This window comes from Lichenostomus cassidix, unplaced genomic scaffold (assembly GCF_008360975.1).
Source record: "Lichenostomus cassidix isolate B80296 unplaced genomic scaffold, HeHo_3.0 HiC_scaffold_35, whole genome shotgun sequence".
NCBI lineage: Eukaryota > Metazoa > Chordata > Aves > Passeriformes > Meliphagidae > Lichenostomus > Lichenostomus cassidix.
Genome location: NW_028147256.1, coordinates 671,168 through 688,877, shown reverse-complemented (window position 1 = coordinate 688,877; position 17,710 = coordinate 671,168). Strand labels below are relative to the sequence as shown.

The 17,710-nt window shown below is 53.9% G+C and overlaps 1 protein-coding gene across 9 annotated transcripts in view; it reads left to right on the top strand.

The window, feature by feature from the left end:
* SPTBN4 (spectrin beta, non-erythrocytic 4) overlaps nt 1–17,710 on the top strand; it is a 68,719-nt gene that overhangs the window by 50,127 nt on the left and 882 nt on the right. For 2 of the 9 annotated variants that reach the window (XM_085044159.1, XM_085044157.1), the window contains exons 24-35: nt 344–548; nt 3,012–3,634; nt 4,598–4,736; nt 5,319–5,403; nt 6,619–6,815; nt 8,214–8,587; nt 8,681–8,753; nt 9,844–10,127; nt 11,547–11,720; nt 12,886–12,928; nt 16,913–17,103; nt 17,626–17,647. In XM_085044159.1, coding sequence (XP_084900285.1) covers nt 344–548; nt 3,012–3,634; nt 4,598–4,736; nt 5,319–5,403; nt 6,619–6,815; nt 8,214–8,587; nt 8,681–8,753; nt 9,844–10,127; nt 11,547–11,720; nt 12,886–12,928; nt 16,913–17,059 — 2,344 coding nt within the window. In that variant the 3' untranslated portion in view covers nt 17,060–17,103; nt 17,626–17,647. Of the gene's footprint in view, nt 1–343; nt 549–3,011; nt 3,635–4,597; nt 4,737–5,318; nt 5,496–5,615; nt 6,163–6,552; nt 6,816–8,213; nt 8,588–8,680; nt 8,754–9,843; nt 10,128–11,546; nt 11,721–12,885; nt 12,929–14,358; nt 14,738–16,912; nt 17,104–17,625; nt 17,648–17,710 lie in introns of those variants that run through there. The other 7 variants (XM_085044160.1, XM_085044161.1, XM_085044163.1 and 4 more) reach the window with 7 other exon arrangements.

The window sequence follows — 17,710 nt, the reverse complement described above, 5'->3', positions numbered from 1 at the left end:
CCTCCTAGGACCCCCCAGAAATTGGGCCAAAACCCCCAGAAATCGGGTCAAAAGCCCCTAAAACCCCCCAAAATTTGGAGAAAAACCCCAAAAACCCCAAAATTGGGAGGAGATCCCTAAAAGGTCCGTGTCGTTGCCCAGCGAACAGGTCAGCAGGCGGCAGTCGCAGGTTGACCAGCTGGACCTCCTAGGAACCTCTAGAAATTGGTCCAAAAACTCCAAAATTGGGCCAAAACCCCACAAAATTGGGCCAAAACCCCCTAAAACCCCATAAAACCAATCAGGGACCCCAAAATCCCCCAAAATTGGGACAGACCCCTAAAAGGTCCGTGTCGTTGCCCAGCGAACAGGTCAGCAGGCGGCAGTCGCAGGTTGACCGGCTGTACGTGTCTCTGAAGGAGCTGGTGGAGGAGCGCAAGGTGGCCCTGGAGCAGCAGTACTGGCTCTACCAGCTCAGCCGCGAGGTGGGCGAGCTGGAGCACTGGATGGCCGAGAAGGAGGTGGTGGCCACCTCGCCTGAGCTGGGCCAGGACTTCGAGCACGTCACGGTGAGGGTGGAGGGCGTTGGGGACTTTGGGGGTGTCCCAAAAAATGTCCAGGTTGTGGTGCATCGCTGAAAGTGTCCATGTTTTGGTTCATCCCAAAAAATGTCCATGTCTTGGTCCATCTTGAAGAACCATTTTTTGGTCCATCTCAAACGTCCATGTGTTGGTCCATCTCAAGAATCCATGTTCTGGTCCGTCTTGAAGATCCATGTTCTTGTCCATCTCCACATCCTGGTCCATCCCAAAAAATGTCCATGTCTTGGTCCATTTTGAAGATTCATGCTCTGGTTCATCCCAAAAAATGTCCATGTTCTTGTCCATCTTGAAGATTCATGTTCTGGTCCATCCCAAAAAATGTGCATGTCTTGGTCCATCTTGAAGATTCATGTTCTTGTCCATCTTGAAGGTCCATGTTTTGGTCCATCTTGAACATCCATGTCTTGGTCCATCCTGATCATCCATGTCCATCTCAAAGATCAACATCCTTGTCCATCTTAAAAATCCATCTCCTGGTCCATCTCAAAACTCCATGTTCTGGTTCATCTCAAAAATCAGCATCCTTGTCCATTCTGAAGATCCTTGTCCTGGTCCATCTTGAGGATTCAAGTTCTTGTCCATCTTGAAGGTCCATGTTTTGGTCCATCTCAAACATCTACATCATTGTCCATCTCCAAAGTCCATGTCCCGGTCCATCCCAAAAAATGTCCATGTTTTGGTCCATCTTGAATATCTACATCCTTGTCCATCCCAAACATCCATGACCTTCTCCATCCTGAAGATCCATGTTCTTGTCCATCTTGAAGATCCATGTTCTTGTCCATCCCAAAAATCCATCTCCTGGTCCATCACAAATGTCCATGTTTTGGTGCATCTCAAACATCAACATCCTTGTCCATTCTGAAGATCCATGTCCTGGTCCATCCCAAAAAATGTCCATGTCTTGGTACATCTTGAAGATCCTTGTCCTGGTCCGTCTCAAAGATCGACATCCTTGTTCATCTCAAAAATCCATGCCCTGGTCCATCTTGAAGATCCATGTTCTTGTCCATTTCAAAGATCCATGTCCTGGTCCATCTCAAAGATCTGCATCCTTGTCCATCCTAAATTTCCATGCCCCTGTCCAACCCAAACATCCACGTCCTGGTCCATCCCGATCATCCATGTCCATCCAGAAGATCCATGTCCTCCTCCATCCCAAAGATCCACATCCTGGTCCATCTCATAATCCATGTCCTTGTCCACCCTGAACATCTAAGTCTTGGTCCATCCCAAAGGTCCATATTCTGCTCCATCTCAAAGACCTACGTTCTTGTCCATCTCAAACATCTGTGTCCTGGTCCATCCTGATCATCCATGTCCATCCAGAAGATCCACATCTTGGTCCATCCCAAACATCCACATCCTGGTCCATCCTGAAGCTCCATGTCCTTCCTGGTTTTGAGGGGGTTGCAGAAGATGGGGACCATGGTGAGGGTTGTGGTGGAGCTTTGGGGTTGTGGTGGGGTCTTGGTGGGGTTCTGGGGACCTTCCCTGACCTGTGGTGGGGTCTTGGCCACCATCCTGGGTGTCCTGGACACCATCCTAGTGGTCCTGGCCACCACCCATGGTCCATGATGAGTGTCCTGGTGGCCTTGGCCACCATTTGGGGTCTATGATGAAGGTCCTGATGCCATCCTGGTGGTCCTGGACACCACCCATGGTCCTGGGCACCATCCATGGTCCAGGATGAGCATGCAGGCCACCACCCTGGTGATCTTGACCACCACCCATGGTCCATGGTGATGGTCCTGGACACCATCTATGGTCTTGCTCACCATCCATGGTCCATGATGAGTGTCCTGGACACCATCCTGGTCATCCTGGACACCATCCTGGTCCCATAGTGGTGGTCCTGGACACCATCCCTGACCTGTGGTGGAGGTCCTGGGTACCATCCATGGTCCATGATGAGTGTCCTGGACACCATCTATGGTCCTGAACACCATCCATGGTCCATGATGAAGATCCTGACACCATCCTGGTGGTCCTGGACACCATCCATGGTCCATGATAAAGGTCCTGACACCATCCTGGTGGTTCTGGACACCATCCATGGTCCATGATGACTGTCCTGGTGGCCTTGGCCACCATTTATGGTCCATGATGAAGGTCCTGATGCCATCCTGGTGGTCCTGGACACCACCCATGGTCCTGGGCACCATCCATGGTCCACAATGAGCATCCAGGCCACCACCCTGGTGATCTTGACCACCATCCATTGTCCATGATGAGGATCCTGGACACCATCCTGGTGGTCCTGGACACCATCCATGGTCCATGATGAGTGTCCTGGACACCATCCGTGGTCCTGGACATCATCCATGGTCCATGATGAGTGTCCTAGACACCATCCGTGGTCCTGGACATCATCCATGGTCCATGGTGAGTGTCTTAACCCCACCTTGGTGGTCCCACCACCCACCGCAGCTCCTTCAGGAGAAGTTCCTGGAGTTCGCCAGCGAGACGGGCAGCGTCGGCCAGGAGCGCATCGCCGCCGTCAACCAGATGGTGGACGAGCTGATCGACTACGGCCACTCGGACGCGGCCACCATCGCCGAGTGGAAGGACGGCGTCAACGAGGCCTGGGCCGACCTGCTGGAGCTCATGGAGACGCGCGGCCAGATGCTGGCGGCGTCCCACGAGCTCCACAAGTTCTTCAACGACTGCAAGGAGGTGCTGGGGCAGATCGAGGAGAAGCGGCGGCGGCTGCCCGAGCTGGCGGCCAGGGACGGCCGGACGTCGGCCGGAGCGCTGCAGAGGGCGCTGGGGGCGTTCGAGCACGACGTGGAGGTGCTGGTGGCCCAGGTGAGGCAGCTGCAGGAGGGCGCGGCGCAGCTGCGGACGCTCTACGCCGGGGACAACGCCGAGGCCATCGCCGGCCGCGAGCAGGAGGTGCTCAGGGCGTGGAAGGAGCTGCTGGCCGCCTGCGAGGAGTGCCGGCTGCACGTGGCCAGCGTGGCCGAGAAGATCCGCTTCACCACGGCCGTCAGGGACCTGCTGGCGTGGATGGAGGGGGTGATGCAGCAGATGGCGGCTGGGGAGAAGCCCAGGTGGGTCAAGGTCATCTGCGGGTGGGGTGGGGTGGGTCATCGCAAGGTCACGTGGCCTGGTCCATCCCAAGGACCACATGGTGTCCCACCATGGAGCCCAGGACCGTGGCCTGGTCCATCTCGAGGTCCCATGGCCTGGTCCATCTGAGGACTCGGGTCCTGTCCCACCATGGCCTGGTCCATCTCGAGGTCCTGTGGGTTGGGTCATGTCTAGGTCACATGGCTTGGTCCATCTCAAGGGCACATGTCTTGATCCATCTCAAGGATGGATCTGTCCCATGGTCCTGTCCCACCATGGAGCCAAGGACCATGGCCTGGTCCATCCCAAACATCCATGTTCTTGTCCATCCTGAAGATCCATCTCCTGCTCCATCCCAAGCTCCACATCCTCATCCATCCTGAAGATCCACATCTTGATCCATCCCAAGTTCCATCTCCTGCTCCATCCAGAAGATCCATGCCCTGATCCATCCCAAAATTCCACATCCTGCTCCATCCCGAAGCTCCATCTGTTGCTCCATCCCAAGCTCCATCTCCTGCTCCATCCAGAAGATCCACACCCTGATCCATCCCAAAATTCCACATCCTGCTCCATCCTGAAGCTCCACATCCTGCTCCATCCCAAAGCTCCATCTCCTGCTCCATCAGAAGAACCCCCATCCTCCTCCATCCCAAGCTCCATCTCCTGTTCCATCCAGAAGATCCACATCCTGCTCCGTCCCAAAGCTCCATCTCCTGGTCCATGCAGAAGCTCCACATCCTGCTCCATCCTGAAGCTCCATCTCCTGCCCTATCAGAAGAACCCCATCCTCCCCCACCCCAATGTCCCCTCCTGGCCACCAAAGTCCCCTTCCGGCCACCAGTGTCCTCTCCCGGCCACCAGTGTCCCCTCCCGGCCACCAGTGTCCCCTCCCGGCCACCCCACCACGCTGGGCTGTAGGACCACCCCACCCTCCCCCCCAGGGACGTGTCCTCGGTGGAGCTGCTGATGAATGACCACCAGGCCCTCAAGACCGAGATGGAGGCTCGGGCCAAGAACGTGGCCACCTGCCTGGAGCTGGGCAAGACCTTGATCCTCAGCAAGAGCCCCGCGGCCGACGAGGTGACCAGGGGTGGCCGAGGTGGCCAGGGGTGGCTGAGGTGACCAGGGCGTGGCTGAGGTGACATGGGGTGGCTGAGGTGACCAGGGGTGGCCGAGGTGGCCAGGGGATGGGCGAGGTGACCAGGGGTCAGCGAGGTGACCAGGGGTCAGCAAGGTGGCCAGGGGGTGGCCGAGGTGACCAGGGAGTGGCCGAGGTGGCCATAGGGTGGCTGAGGTGGCCGGGGGTGGCTGAGGTGACCAGGGGGTGGCCGAGGTGGCCAGGGGGTAGCTGAGGTGACCAGGGGTGGCCTAGGTGACCAGGGGGTGGCTGAGGTTGCCAGGGGTGGGTAAGGAGACCACGGGTGAGCGAGGTGACCAGGGGCAGCCGAGGTGGCCAGGGGGTGGCCGAGGTGGCCATAGGGTGGCTGAGGTGGCCAGGGGGTGGCTGAAGTGGCCAGGGGTGGCTGAGGTGGCATGGGGATGGCCGAGGTGACATGGGGATGGCTGAGGTGGCCAGGGGGTGGCTGAGGTGACCAGGGGGTGGCCAAGGTGACCAGCGGGTTGGTGGGACTTGTGGGATGTCCTGACCCACGTGTCCTGCAGATCAAAGCCAACATGGAGAAGCTGCTGGCCAAGAAGAAGGAGGTGACGGAGAAGTGGGACAAGCACTGGGAATGGCTGCAGCAGAGTGAGTGGCGGCGTGGGGACAGCAGCTGGTGGGGACAGCAGACCATGGGGGACAGCAGGTTATGGGGATCACCAGGTTATGGAGGTCACCAGGTTGTGGGGGACAGCAGACCATGGGGGGACATCAGGTTGTTGGGGACATCAGACCATGGGGGATAGCAAGTTGTGGGGGACATCAGGTTGTGGGGATCACCAGGTTATGGAGGTCACCAGGTTATGGAGGTCACGAGGTTGTGGGGTACATCAGACCATGGGGGCCATCAGGTTATGGGGGAAAGCAGTTTGTGGAGGTGACCAAATTCTGGGTGACACCAAATTCTGGGGAACAGCAGATCATGAGGGACACCAAGTTCTGGGGAACACCAGACTATGGGAGGCACCAAATTCTGAAGGACACCAGATCATGAGGCACAGCAAACTGTGGGAAAACACCAAATTCTGGTGGAACACCAAATTCTGGGTGACACTAGATGGTGGCAGACACCAAATTATGAGTGACACTAAATTCTGGGACACATCAAATTGTGAAGGACATCAGATCATGAGGGTCACCAAATTACGGGAGACACCAAATTCAGGGTGACACTGAATCATGAAGGACACCAAATCATGAGGGACACCAAACTATGGGAGACACCAAATTCTGGGTGACACCAAACTATAGGAGACACCAGATCATGAGGGACACCAAATCCTGGGAGATACCAAATTATGGGGAACACCAGACTATGGGAGACACCAAACCATGAGTGACACCAAAGTATGGGAGACATCAAATTGTGGGTGACACCAAATCCCGAGTGACACCAAGTTATGGAGGAACACCAAATCACGGGTGACACCAAATCATGAACCAAATTCTGAGTGACACCAAATCACGAGGGACACCAAACTAGGGGTGACACCAAATCATGAACCAAATTCTGGGCGACACCAAATTATGGGAGACACCAAATCACGAGGGACACCAGACTGTGGAAGACACCAAATCACAAGGACACCAAATTGTGGGTGACACCAAAGTATGGGAGACACCAAATTGCGGGTGACACCAAATCCCGGGTGACACCACGTCATGGGGAAACCCCAAATGGTGGGTGACACCAAATCCCGGGTGACACCAAATCACGAGGGACACCAACTCCTGAAGGAGCCTGACTCCGGGTGGCCGCGGCCGGCGGCGGCGGTGACGGGTGACCCCGTGGCTGTGCCGCAGTGCGCGAGGTGCACCAGTTCGCGCAGGAGGCCGTGGTGGCCGACGCGTGGCTGACGGCCCAGGAACCTCTGCTGAAGAGCCAGGAGCTGGGCAGCAGCGTGGACGAGGTGGAGCAGCTGATCCGGCGGCACGAGGCGTTCCGCAAGGCGGCCGCCGCCTGGGAGGAGAGGTTCAGCTCCCTGCGGCGGCTCACCACGGTACGGCCACGGCCGTGGGGTGGGGTGGAGATGTCCTTGGAGTGGAGATGGCCTCAGGGTGGAGATGGCCTCAGGGTGGGGTGGAGATGTCCTCGGGGTGGAGATGGCCTTGGGGTGGAGATGGCCTTGGGGTGGAGATGGCCTCAGGGTGGAGATGGCCTCAGGGTAGGGTGGAGATGGCCTCGGTATGGGGTGGGATGGCCTGAGGGTGGAGATGGCCTCAGGGTGGGGTGGAGATGGCCTGAGGGTGGAGATGGCCTCGGGGTGGAGATGGCCTTGGGGTGGAGATGGCCTCAGGGTAGGGTGGAGATGGCCTCAGGGTGGGGTGGAGATGGCCTCAGGGTGGAGATGGCCTCAGGGTGGAGATGGCCTCGGGGTGGAGATGGCCTCAGGGTGGAGATGGCCTCGGGGTGGAGATGGCCTTGGGGTGGAGATGGCCTCAGGGTAGGGTGGAGATGGCCTCAGGGTGGGATGGAGATGTCCTCGGGGTGGGATGGGGTGGAGATATCCTCGGGGTGGGGTGGAGATGTCCTCAGGGTGGGATGGAGATGTCCTTGGGAGGGGTGGAGATGTCCTCAGGGTGGGGTGGAGATGTCCTCAGGGTGGGGTGGAGATGTCCTCAGGGTGGGGTGGAGATGTCCTCAGGGTGGGGTGGGATGTCCTCAGTGGGGTCAGCAGGAGTTTCTTCTGATCTGAGGTTGATCTGGGTCCTGTTGGTGTTTGTGTCTTCATTCTGGGCTTGTTGGTGTCTCCATCGGTGTTTTCATCTGCACCTTCAACTCCATCGTCATCTTCTTCATTTCCATCTTCATTTCCATCTTCATTTCCATTTCTATCTTTGTTTTCGTGTTCATCTCCATCTCCATCTTCATCTTCATCTCCATCTTCATCCCATCTCCATCTCCATCTCCATCCCCATCTCCATCCCCATCTCCATGTCCATCTCATCTCCATCTCCACCATCTCCACCTCCATCTCCATCTCATCTCCCCCTTATCCATCTCCATCTCTATCTCCATCTCCATCCCAATCCCACTCCATCCATTTTCATCTCCATCCTTATCTCCATCTCCATCTCCATCTCACCCCAACCCCATCTTCATCCTCATTCTCCTCTCCATCATCCCCATCATCTCCACTTTCACCTCCACTTTCACCTCCACCTGCACCTCCACCTCCACCTATCTCAATCTCCATCCCACCTCCACCTCCACCTCCACCTCCACCTCCACCTCCATCATCTCCATCTCCATCTCCACCTCCACCTCCACCTCCATCATCTCCATCTCCATCTCCATCTCCATCTCCATCTCCATCTCCATCTCCATGATCTCCACCTCCATCATCTCCATCTCCATCTCATCACCACCATCTCCACCTCCACCATCCCCACCACAGCTGGAGAAGCTCAAAGCCGAGCAGAAGCAACAACCTCCCACACCCCTGCTGACCCGCAAGTTCCTCGCTGACCCCCCTGGCGCCACGCCGGACGCTCGGCGGCCGGAGCCCCGCGTGGCCTATGTCCGGCACGAGCTGCGGCCGGAGCGCCTGCAGCCCAAGCTGGACCGCGTCCAGACGCCCCCCGGTGACACGGCGACGATGACAGAGCCACCTCCGGCCGCCGTCGCCGCCGCGGAGCCACCGGTCACCCCCAAGGCCGAGGAGTCCAGTGAGGTCCGGCCGGAGAGACGCCGGGAGCGCCGGGAGCGCCGGCTGGAGCGGCAGGAGTCCAGCGAGCCGGACGCTCCGCGGCACGACGGGAAGGGCGGCGGGTGAGTGACCGGGGGACGGCGGGGACGTCGGGGACGCGGCGGGGAGGGGACGGGGCTGAGGTGGTCCTGCTGTGGTCATCTGGTGTCCCTCAGCAGCAAAGCCACCCTGGCGGACATCGTGGAGCAGCTGCAGGAGAAGGAGGCGGGCGGCACCGGGCCGGCGTCGGTGAGTGTGGGGTGGCACCTTGGTGGCCTCCTGGTGGCACCTTGGTGGCCTCCTGGTGGCACCTGGGTGGTCTCTTGGTGGCCCCTTGATGTCCCCTGGGATTGCCCTTGGTGGACCCTTGGTGTCCCCCCAGTGTCCACTCCATGTGGGGAGTGGAGATCCCTCTGTGTCCACTCAATGTCCACTCAGTGTCCTACTGGACATTCTCTCAGTGTCCACTCAATGTCCCCTCAAGGTCCCCTCATTGTCCCCTCAGTGTCCCCTCAGTGTCCCCTCAGTGTCCTACTGGACATTCCTTCATTTTCCTTTCCATGTCCTACTGGAGATCCCTCAATGTCCACTCCATGTCCCCTCACTGTCCCCATGTCCCCAGCCCCATGATCATGACTTCCCGGCCCATCTCCCCACTGTCCACTCAGTGTCCCCTCACTGTTCCACTGGAGATCCTTCAATGTCCCCTCACTGTCCCCTCACTGTCCCCATGTCCCCCCCAGCCCCGTGACTCCCCGGCCCATCTCCTGGCCGGCCCCAAAGAGAACATTGATGTCCACTCAATGTCCCTTCACTGTCCCCTCGCTGTCCTCAGCCCCGTGACCGCGACTCCCCGGCCCGTCTCCACTCAATGTCCACTTGATGTCCCCAATGTCCCCTCACTGTCCCCTCGCTGTCCCCAGCCCCGTGACCGCGACTCCCCGGCCCGTCTCCCAGCCGGCCCCTCACTGTCCACTCAATGTCCCCAATGTCCCCATGTCCCCAGCCCCATGACCGCGACTCCCCGGCTCCTCACTGTCCCCTCACTGTCCCCATGTCCCCAGCCCCGTGAGCGCGAGTCCCCAGCCCGTCTCCCGGCCGGCCCCAATGTCCCCTCACTGTCCCCTCACTGTCCCCTCACTGTCCCCTCACTGTCCACTCACTGTCCCCATGTCCCCAGCCCCGTGAGCGCGAGTCCCCAGCCCGTCTCCCGGCCGGCCCCAATGTCCCCTCACTGTCCCCTCACTGTCCCCTCACTGTCCCCAGTGTCCCCTCACTGTCCCCTCACTGTCCCCAGTGTCCCCTCACTGTCCCCTCACTGTCCCCTCACTGTCCCCAGCCCCGTGAGCGCGAGTCCCCGGCCCGTCTCCCGGCCGGCCCCGAGGCTCTCCCTGACCGCACTCCCCGGCCGGACCGTCCCCGCGCCCGTGACCGGCCCAAGCCGCGGCGCCGGCCGCGCCCCAAGGACAGCTCGGGAGGTCCCGGAGAGCCGCGGCGCTCGCGGTCAGCGCCGGCCCAGGGCAGCGTCCCACCGCCGCCACCTCCTGCCCACACCGTCAGCCACGAGGGCTTCCTGCTCCGGAAACACGAGCTGGACGGCGCGGGGAAGAAGGCGTCCAACAGGTGGGACATGGGGACATCGAGGGTTCTCCAGGGGTTGAGGTTCTCCAAGGGTTGAGGGTTCATCAGTGGTGAGGGTTCTCCAGGGGTTGAGGTTCTCCAAGGGTTGGAGGTTCTTCAAGGGTTGAAGTTCTCCAGGGGTTGAGGTTCTCCAAGGGTTGGAGGTTCTTCAAGGGTTGAAGTTCTCCAGGGGTTGAGGTTCTCCAAGGGTTGCAGGTTCTTCAAGGGTTGAGGTTCTCCAAGGGTTGAGGTTCTCCAAGGGTTGGAGGTTCTTCAAGGGTTGAGGTTCTCCAAGGGTTAAGAAGCATCAAGGGTTGAGGTTCTCCAAGGATTGAGGTTCTCCAAGGGTTGAGGGGCATCAAGAGTTGGAGGTCTATCAATGGCGATGGTCCTCCAAGGGTTGATTTTCTCCAATGGTTGGAGGTTCTCCAAGGGTTAAGAAGCATCAAGGGTTGGAGATTCTCCAGGGGTTGGGGTCCATCAAGGGTTGAGGTTCTCCAAGGGTTGGAGGTTCTCCAAGGGTTGGAGGTTCTCCAAGGGCTGGTGCTCTCCAAGGGTTGGAGGTTCTCCAAGGGTTGGGGTTCTCCAAGGGTTGAGGGGCATCAAGGGTTGGAGGTCCATCAATGGTGAGGGCTCTCCAAGGGCTGAGGGTCCACCAAGGTTGGGGTTCCATCAGTGAAGTTCCATCACAATTTGGAGTTCCACCATGGTTTGGAGTTCCTTCAATGATGGAGTTCACCAGTCAAGAAGCTCCACCAGAATTTGGGGTTCCACCAAGGTCTGGAGTTCCTTCAGTGATGGAGTTCACTAGTTGAGAAGCTCCACCAAAACCTGGAGTTCCACCATGATTTGGGGTTCCTTCAATGATGGATTCACCAACCGAGGAACTCCACCATGCTTTGGGGTTCCACCAAGGGTTGGGGTGTCCATCACTGAAGAACCTCCACCAAAGCATGGAGTTCCACCAGAATTTGGAGTTCCACCAGTGGTTGGGGTGTCCATCAATGAAGAAGCTCCACCAGAGTCTGGTGTTCCACCACAATTTGGGGTTCCTTCAATGATGGAGTTCACTAGTTGAGAAGCTCCACCAGAATTTGGAGTTCCACCATGATTTGGGGTTCCTTCAATGATGGTTCACCAATCAAGGAGGTCCACCAGTGGTTAAGGTGTCCATCAATGAAGAACCTCCACCAAAACCTGGAGCTCCACCATGATTTGGGGTTCCACCAGTGGTTAAGGTGTCCATCCATAAAGAACCTCCACCAAAACCTGGAGCTCCACCATGATTTGGGGTTCCACCAGTGGTTAAGGTGTCCATCCATAAAGAACCTCCACCAAAACCTGGAGCTCCACCACCGCCCCACTCCTCCCACCACCCCAAAGCCCAACCCTGAAGTTCTCCCCACCTCCCACCCCGAGCAGATCCTGGGTCAACCTCTACTGCGTCCTGGCCAAGGGTGACCTTGGCTTCTACAAGGACGCCAAAGGTCCTGCTGCTGGTGCCACCCACGGTGGAGAACCCCTGCTGAGCCTCCACCGAGCCACCAGCGAGGTGGCCAACGACTACAAGAAGAAGAAGAATGTCTTCAAGCTCAAGTGAGTTCTCAGGTGGCCTTGGGAGGTCCTTGAGGTCCATCCTGATTTTGGGGTGGCCTTGGGAGGTCCTTGAGGTTCTTGGGGTGGCCTTGGGAGGTCCTTGAGGTTCTTGTGGTGACCCTGGGAACTCCTGGAAGTTCTTGGGGTTGTGGTGGGAATGTCTTGGAGGTCAAGTGAGTTCCTGGGAGGTTCTTGAAGTTCTTGGGGTGGTCCTTGGGAGGTCCATCCTGGTTCTTCAGGTGGCCTTGGGAGGTCCTTGAAATTCTTGGGGTGACCTTGGAAGGTCCTTGAGGTTCTTGTGGTGACCCTGGGAGCTCCTTGAAGTTCTTGGGGTGGCCTTGGGAGGTCCTTGAGGTTCTTGGGGTGGTCCTGAAGTTCTTGGGGTCGTGGTGGGAATGTCTTGGAGGTCAAGTGAGTTCCTGGGAGGTTCTTGAAGTTCTTGGGGTGACCCTGGGAGGTCCCTGAGGTTCTTGGGGTGACCTTGGGAGGTCCCTGAGGTTCTTGGGGTGACCTTGGGAGGTCCACAAAATTCTCGGGGTCATGGTGGGAACAACTTCGAGGCCAAGTGAGTTTTGGGGTGACCTTGAGAGGTCCTTGAAGTTCTTGTGGTGACCTTGGGAGGTCCACAAAGATCTTGAGGTGGCCCTGGGAGGTCCTTGAAGTCCATCCTGGTTTGGGGTGGCTCTGGGAGGTCCCCAAAGTTCTTGGGGTGATGGTGGGAACATCTTGGAGCTCAAGTGAGTTCTTACGTGGTCTTGGGAGGTCCTTGAAGTTCTTGAGGTGACCCTGGGAGGTCCCTGAAGTCCATCCTGGTTCTTCAGGTGGCCCTGGGAGGTCCATCCTGGTTCTTCAGGTGGCCTTGGGAGGTCCTTGAAGTTCTTGGGGTGACCCTGGGAGGTCCCTGAAGTCCATCCTGGTTTCTGGGGTGACCTTGGGAGGTCCATGAGGTCCATCCTGGTTTTTGGGGTGGCCCTGAGAGGTCCCTGAAGTTCTCGGGGTGACCTCTGGAGATCCCTGAGGTCCATGCTGGTTTTGGGGTGACCTTGGGAGGTCCCTGAGGTCCATGCTGGTTTTGGGGTGACCTTGGGAGGTCCATCCTGGTCCATCCTGGCTCTGGGATGTCCCCAAGCTGTGGGGCGATGGTGACAATGTCCCTGGTTTGTAGGACTGGAGATGGCAGTGAGTTCCTGCTGCAGGCCAAGGACGAGGTGAGGCTTCGGGGTGTCCTGGGAGGGAATTTGGGGTTTTTGGAGGGAATTTGGGATTTTTGGGGTTTTTGGAGGATTTTTGGGGTCTTTGGAGGGAATTTTGGGGTTCTTGGAGGGTTTTTTTGGTTTCATGGTGCTTTTGAGGGATCCCATGGTGGTTTTGAGGGATCTCATGGTGGTTTTGAGGGATCTCATGGTGGTTTTTGGGGTTTTCACAGAGATTTTGGGGTGTCCTGGGAGGGATTTTAGGGTCTTTAGAGGGAATTTTTGGGTTTTTGGATGGAATTTTGGGGGCTCATGGTGATTTTTGGGGTCTTTGGAGGGATTTTTAGGGTCTTGTGGTGGTTTTTTTGGGGTCTTTGGAGGATTTTTTGGGGTTTCGTGGTGGTTTTTTGGGGTTTCATGGGGATTTTGGGGCATCTGAAGGTGATTTTGAGGTTCTGATGAGGTTTATTTGGGTTTCAAGGTGCTTTTGAGGGATCTCATGGTGGTTTTGAGGGATCTCATGGTGGTTTTGAGGGATCTCATAGTGGTTTTGAGGGATCTCATGGTGGTTTTTGGGGTTTTCACAGGGATTTTGGGGTGTCCTGGGAGGGATTTTGGGGTCTTTGGAGGGAATTTTTGGGTTTTTGGAGGGAATTTTGGGGGCTCATGGTGATTTTTGGGGCCTTTGGAGGGATTTTGGGGTCTTGTGGTGGTTTTTTGGGGTCTTTGGAGGATTTTTTGGGGTTTCATGGTGGGTTTTTTGGGGTTTCATGGTGGTTTTTTGGGGTTTCCTGGTGGTTTTTGGGGGTTTCATGGGGATTTTGGGGCATCTGAAGGTGATTTTGAGGTTCTGATGAGTTTTTTTTGGGTTTCAAGGTGATTTCGAAGGATCCCATCATGGTTTTGAGGGATCTCATGGTGGTTTTGAGGGATCTCATGGTGGTTTTTGGGGTTTCCACAGGGATTTTGGGGTGTCCTGGGAGGGATTTTAGGGTCTTTAGAGGGAATTTTGGGGTTTTTGGATGGAATTTTGGAGTCTCGTGGTGATTTTTGGGGTCTTTGGAGGATTTTTTGGGGTTTCATGGTGATTTTGGGGTTTCATGGTGGTTTTTTGAGGTTTCATGGTGATTTTTTGGGGTATCTGATGGTGATTTTGAGGTTCTGACGGGTTTTTTTTTGAGATCTCATGGTGGTTTTGGGGTTTTCACGGTGATTTTGGGAGTTCTGAGGTAATTTTGGGTTTTCATGGTCGTTTTGGTGTCTCATGGTGTTTTTTTGGGGTTTCGTGTTAGTTTTGGTGGTTCTGATGATGGTTTTGGTGTATCTAACACAACTTTCGAGATACCTAAGCCCATTTTTTTTCACTCCAATCCCATTTTTTCCCGTTTTCACCCCATTTTTTTTAAATTCTAACCCAAATTTTGGGATTTCTGACCCATTTTCAGGAGGAGATGCAGGGCTGGCTGTGCTCTGACCTGCAGCATCCAGGAACATCTCTGGGGTGTTTCTGACCCCATTTTCTGCTGTTTTCACCCCATTTTTTTGTGTTTTCACCCCATTTCTTTTCACTCTGACCTCATTTTTTTCGTTCTAACTCCATTTTTCAGTGTTTTCACCCCATTTTATTTCTCTCCAACCCCATTTTTTTCCTTTTAACCCCATTATCGGTGGTTCTAATCCCATTTTCGTCACCCCAACCCCATTTTTTTTCCTTCTAACCCCTTTTTTTTGTGTTTTCACCCTGGTTTTTTGGGTTCTAACCCCATTTTTTTAGGTTCCAATCCCATTTTTTTCCCGTTTTCACCCCAAATTTTCCCATTCCAGGAGGAGATGCAGGGCTGGCTGTGCTGCAGTGCCCAAGAACATCTTTGGGGTGTTTCTGACCCCATTTTTTTCTTTTTTCACCCCATTTTTTTTCATTCTAACCCCATTTTTTCATGTTTTTGCCCCATTTTTTTCCATTCCAACCCCATTTTTGGTGGTTCTAACCCCATTTTTTCTTGTTTTCACCCCATTTCTTTTCACTCTGACCTCATTTTTTTCATTCTAACTCCATTTTTTTGGTGTTTTCACCCCATTTTATTTTGCTCCAACCCCATTCTTTTCACTCCAACCCCATTTTTTTGTGTTTTCACCCCATTTTTTGTGTTTTCACTCACTTTTTTTGTGTTTTCACCCCATTTTTTTCATTCTGACCCCATTTTTTGGTGTTTTTACCCTGTTTTTTGTGTTCTAACCCCACTTTTGGTGGTTCTAACCCCACTTTTTTCATTCTAACCTCTTTTTTTTGTGTTTTCACTCCATTTTTTGCTGTTTTCACTCCATTTTTTTGTGTTTTCACTCCATTTTTTGCTGTTTTCACTCCATTTTTTGGTGTTTTCACCCCATTTTTTTCCATTCTAACCCCATTTTCGGTGGTTCTAACCCCATTTTTTTAGGTTCCAATTCCATTTTTTCGTGTTTTCACCTCATTTTTTTCCCGTTTTCACCCCAAATTTTCCCATTTCAGGAGGAGATGCAGGGCTGGCTGCGCTGCAGTGCCCAGGAACATCTTTGGGGTGTTTCTGATCCCATTTTTTCGTGTTTTCACCCCATTTTTTTCCACTCTGACCTCGTTTTTTTCATTCTAACTCCATTTTTTTGGTGTTTTCACCCCATTTTATTTTGCTCCAACCCCATTCTTTTCACTCCAACCCCATTTTTTTGTGTTTCCACCAAATTTTTTGTGTTTTCACTCACTTTTTTTGTGTTTTCACCCCATTTTTTTTCATTCTGACCCCATTTTTTTGTGTTTTTACTCTGTTTTTTGTGTTCTAACCCCCTTTTGGTGGTTCTAACCCCACTTTTTTCATTCTAACCTCTTTTTTTTGTGTTTTCACTCCATTTTTTCGTCTTTTCACTCAATTTTTTGGTGTTTTCACCCCATTTTTTTCCATCCTAACCCCATTTTTTCTTTTTTTCGCCCCATTTTTTTTCCACTCTGACCGCGTTTTTTTCATTCTAACTCCATTTTTTGGTGTTTTCATCCCATTTTATTTCTCTCCAACCCCATTTTTTGGTGCTTACACCCCATTTTTGGAGATTCTAACCCCATTTTTTTAGGTTCTGACCCAAATTTTTTCATCCTAACCCCATTTATTTAGGTTCCAATCCCATTTTTTCCCGTTTTCACCCCAAATTTTCCCATTCCAGGAGGAGATGCAGGGCTGGCTGCGCTCTGACCTCCAGCACCCAGGAGAACATCTTTCACCCCATTTTTTTCGTTCCAATACCATTTTTTGGTGGTTCCAACCCCATTTTTTTCACTCTGACCTAATTTTTTTTCATTCTAACCCCATTTTTTGTGTTTTCACCCCATTTTATTTCACTCCAACCCCATTTTTTTGGTGCTTTCACCCCATTTTCAGTGGTTCTAACCCCATTTTTTTCATTCTGACCTCATTTTTTTCCATTCTAACCCCATTTTTTCATGTTTTCACCCCATTTTTTTAGGTTCTGACCCAATTTTTTTTCATTCCAACCCCATTTTTGGTGGTTCTAACCCCATTTTTTGGTGTTTTTACCCCGTTTTTTTTCACTCAAACCCCATTTTTTTAGGTTCCAATCCCATTTTTCCATGTTTTAACCCCAAATTTTCCCATTTCAGGAGGAGATGCAGGGCTGGCTGCGCTGCAGTGCCCAGGAACATCTTTGGGGTGTTTCTGACCCCATTTTTTGCTTTTTTCACCCCATTTTTTTTCACTCTGACCTCATCTTTTTCATTCTAACTCCATTTTTTTTGTGTTTTCACCCCATTTTATTTTGCTCCAACCCCATTTTTTTGTGTTTTCACCAAATTTTTTGTGTTTTCACTCACTTTTTTTGTGTTTTCACCCCATTTTTTTTCATTCTGACCCCATTTTTTGGTGTTTTTACCCCGTTTTTTTTCACTCAAACCCCATTTCTTTAGGTTCCAATCCCATTTTTCCATGTTTTAACCCCAAATTTTCCCATTTTCAGGAGGAGATGCAGGGCTGGCTGCGCGCTCTCACCTCCAGCGCCCAGGAGCACGCCGAGCTCGCCAGGTGGAACCAAACCCTCCTCACCACCTCCTCCACCGACGAAGGTCTCCCCCGGCGCGACCCCGACCGGCCCAGGAGGAAGTGAAAAACCCAAAAAACCCCAAAAAACCCCAAATTTGGGGCTTTTCGGTTCCCCCGACCGGCCCAGGCGGAAATAAAAAACCCAAAAAACCCCAAAAAATCCCAAATTTGGGGCTTTTCGGTTCCCCCGACTGGCCCAGGCGGAAATAAAAAACCCAAAAAAACCCCCAAAAAAACCCCAAATTTGGGGCTTTTTGGGTTCTCCTGACCGGCCCAGGCGGAAGTGAAAAACCCCCCAAAAAAACCCCCAAAATATCCCAAATTTGGGGCTTTTCGGTCTCCCCTGGCGCGACCCTGATGGAAGTGAAAAACCCCAAAAAAACCCCAAATTTGGGGCTTTTCGGTTCCCCCGACCGGCCCAGGAGGAAGTGAAAAACCCAAAAAAACCCCCAAAAAATCCCAAATTTGGGGCTTTTTGGTTCCCCCGACCGGCCCAGGTGGAAATAAAAAACCCAAAAAAAACCCCAAAAAATCCCAAATTTGGGGCTTTTCGGTCTCCCCCGGCGTGACCCTGACTGGCCCAGGCGGAAATAAAAAACCAAAAAAATCCCCAAATTTGGAGTTTTACAGTTTTCCCCCGGCGCGACCCTGATGGAAGTGAAAAACCCCAAAAAAACCCCAAATTTGGGGCTTTTCAGTTTCCCCCGACTGGCCC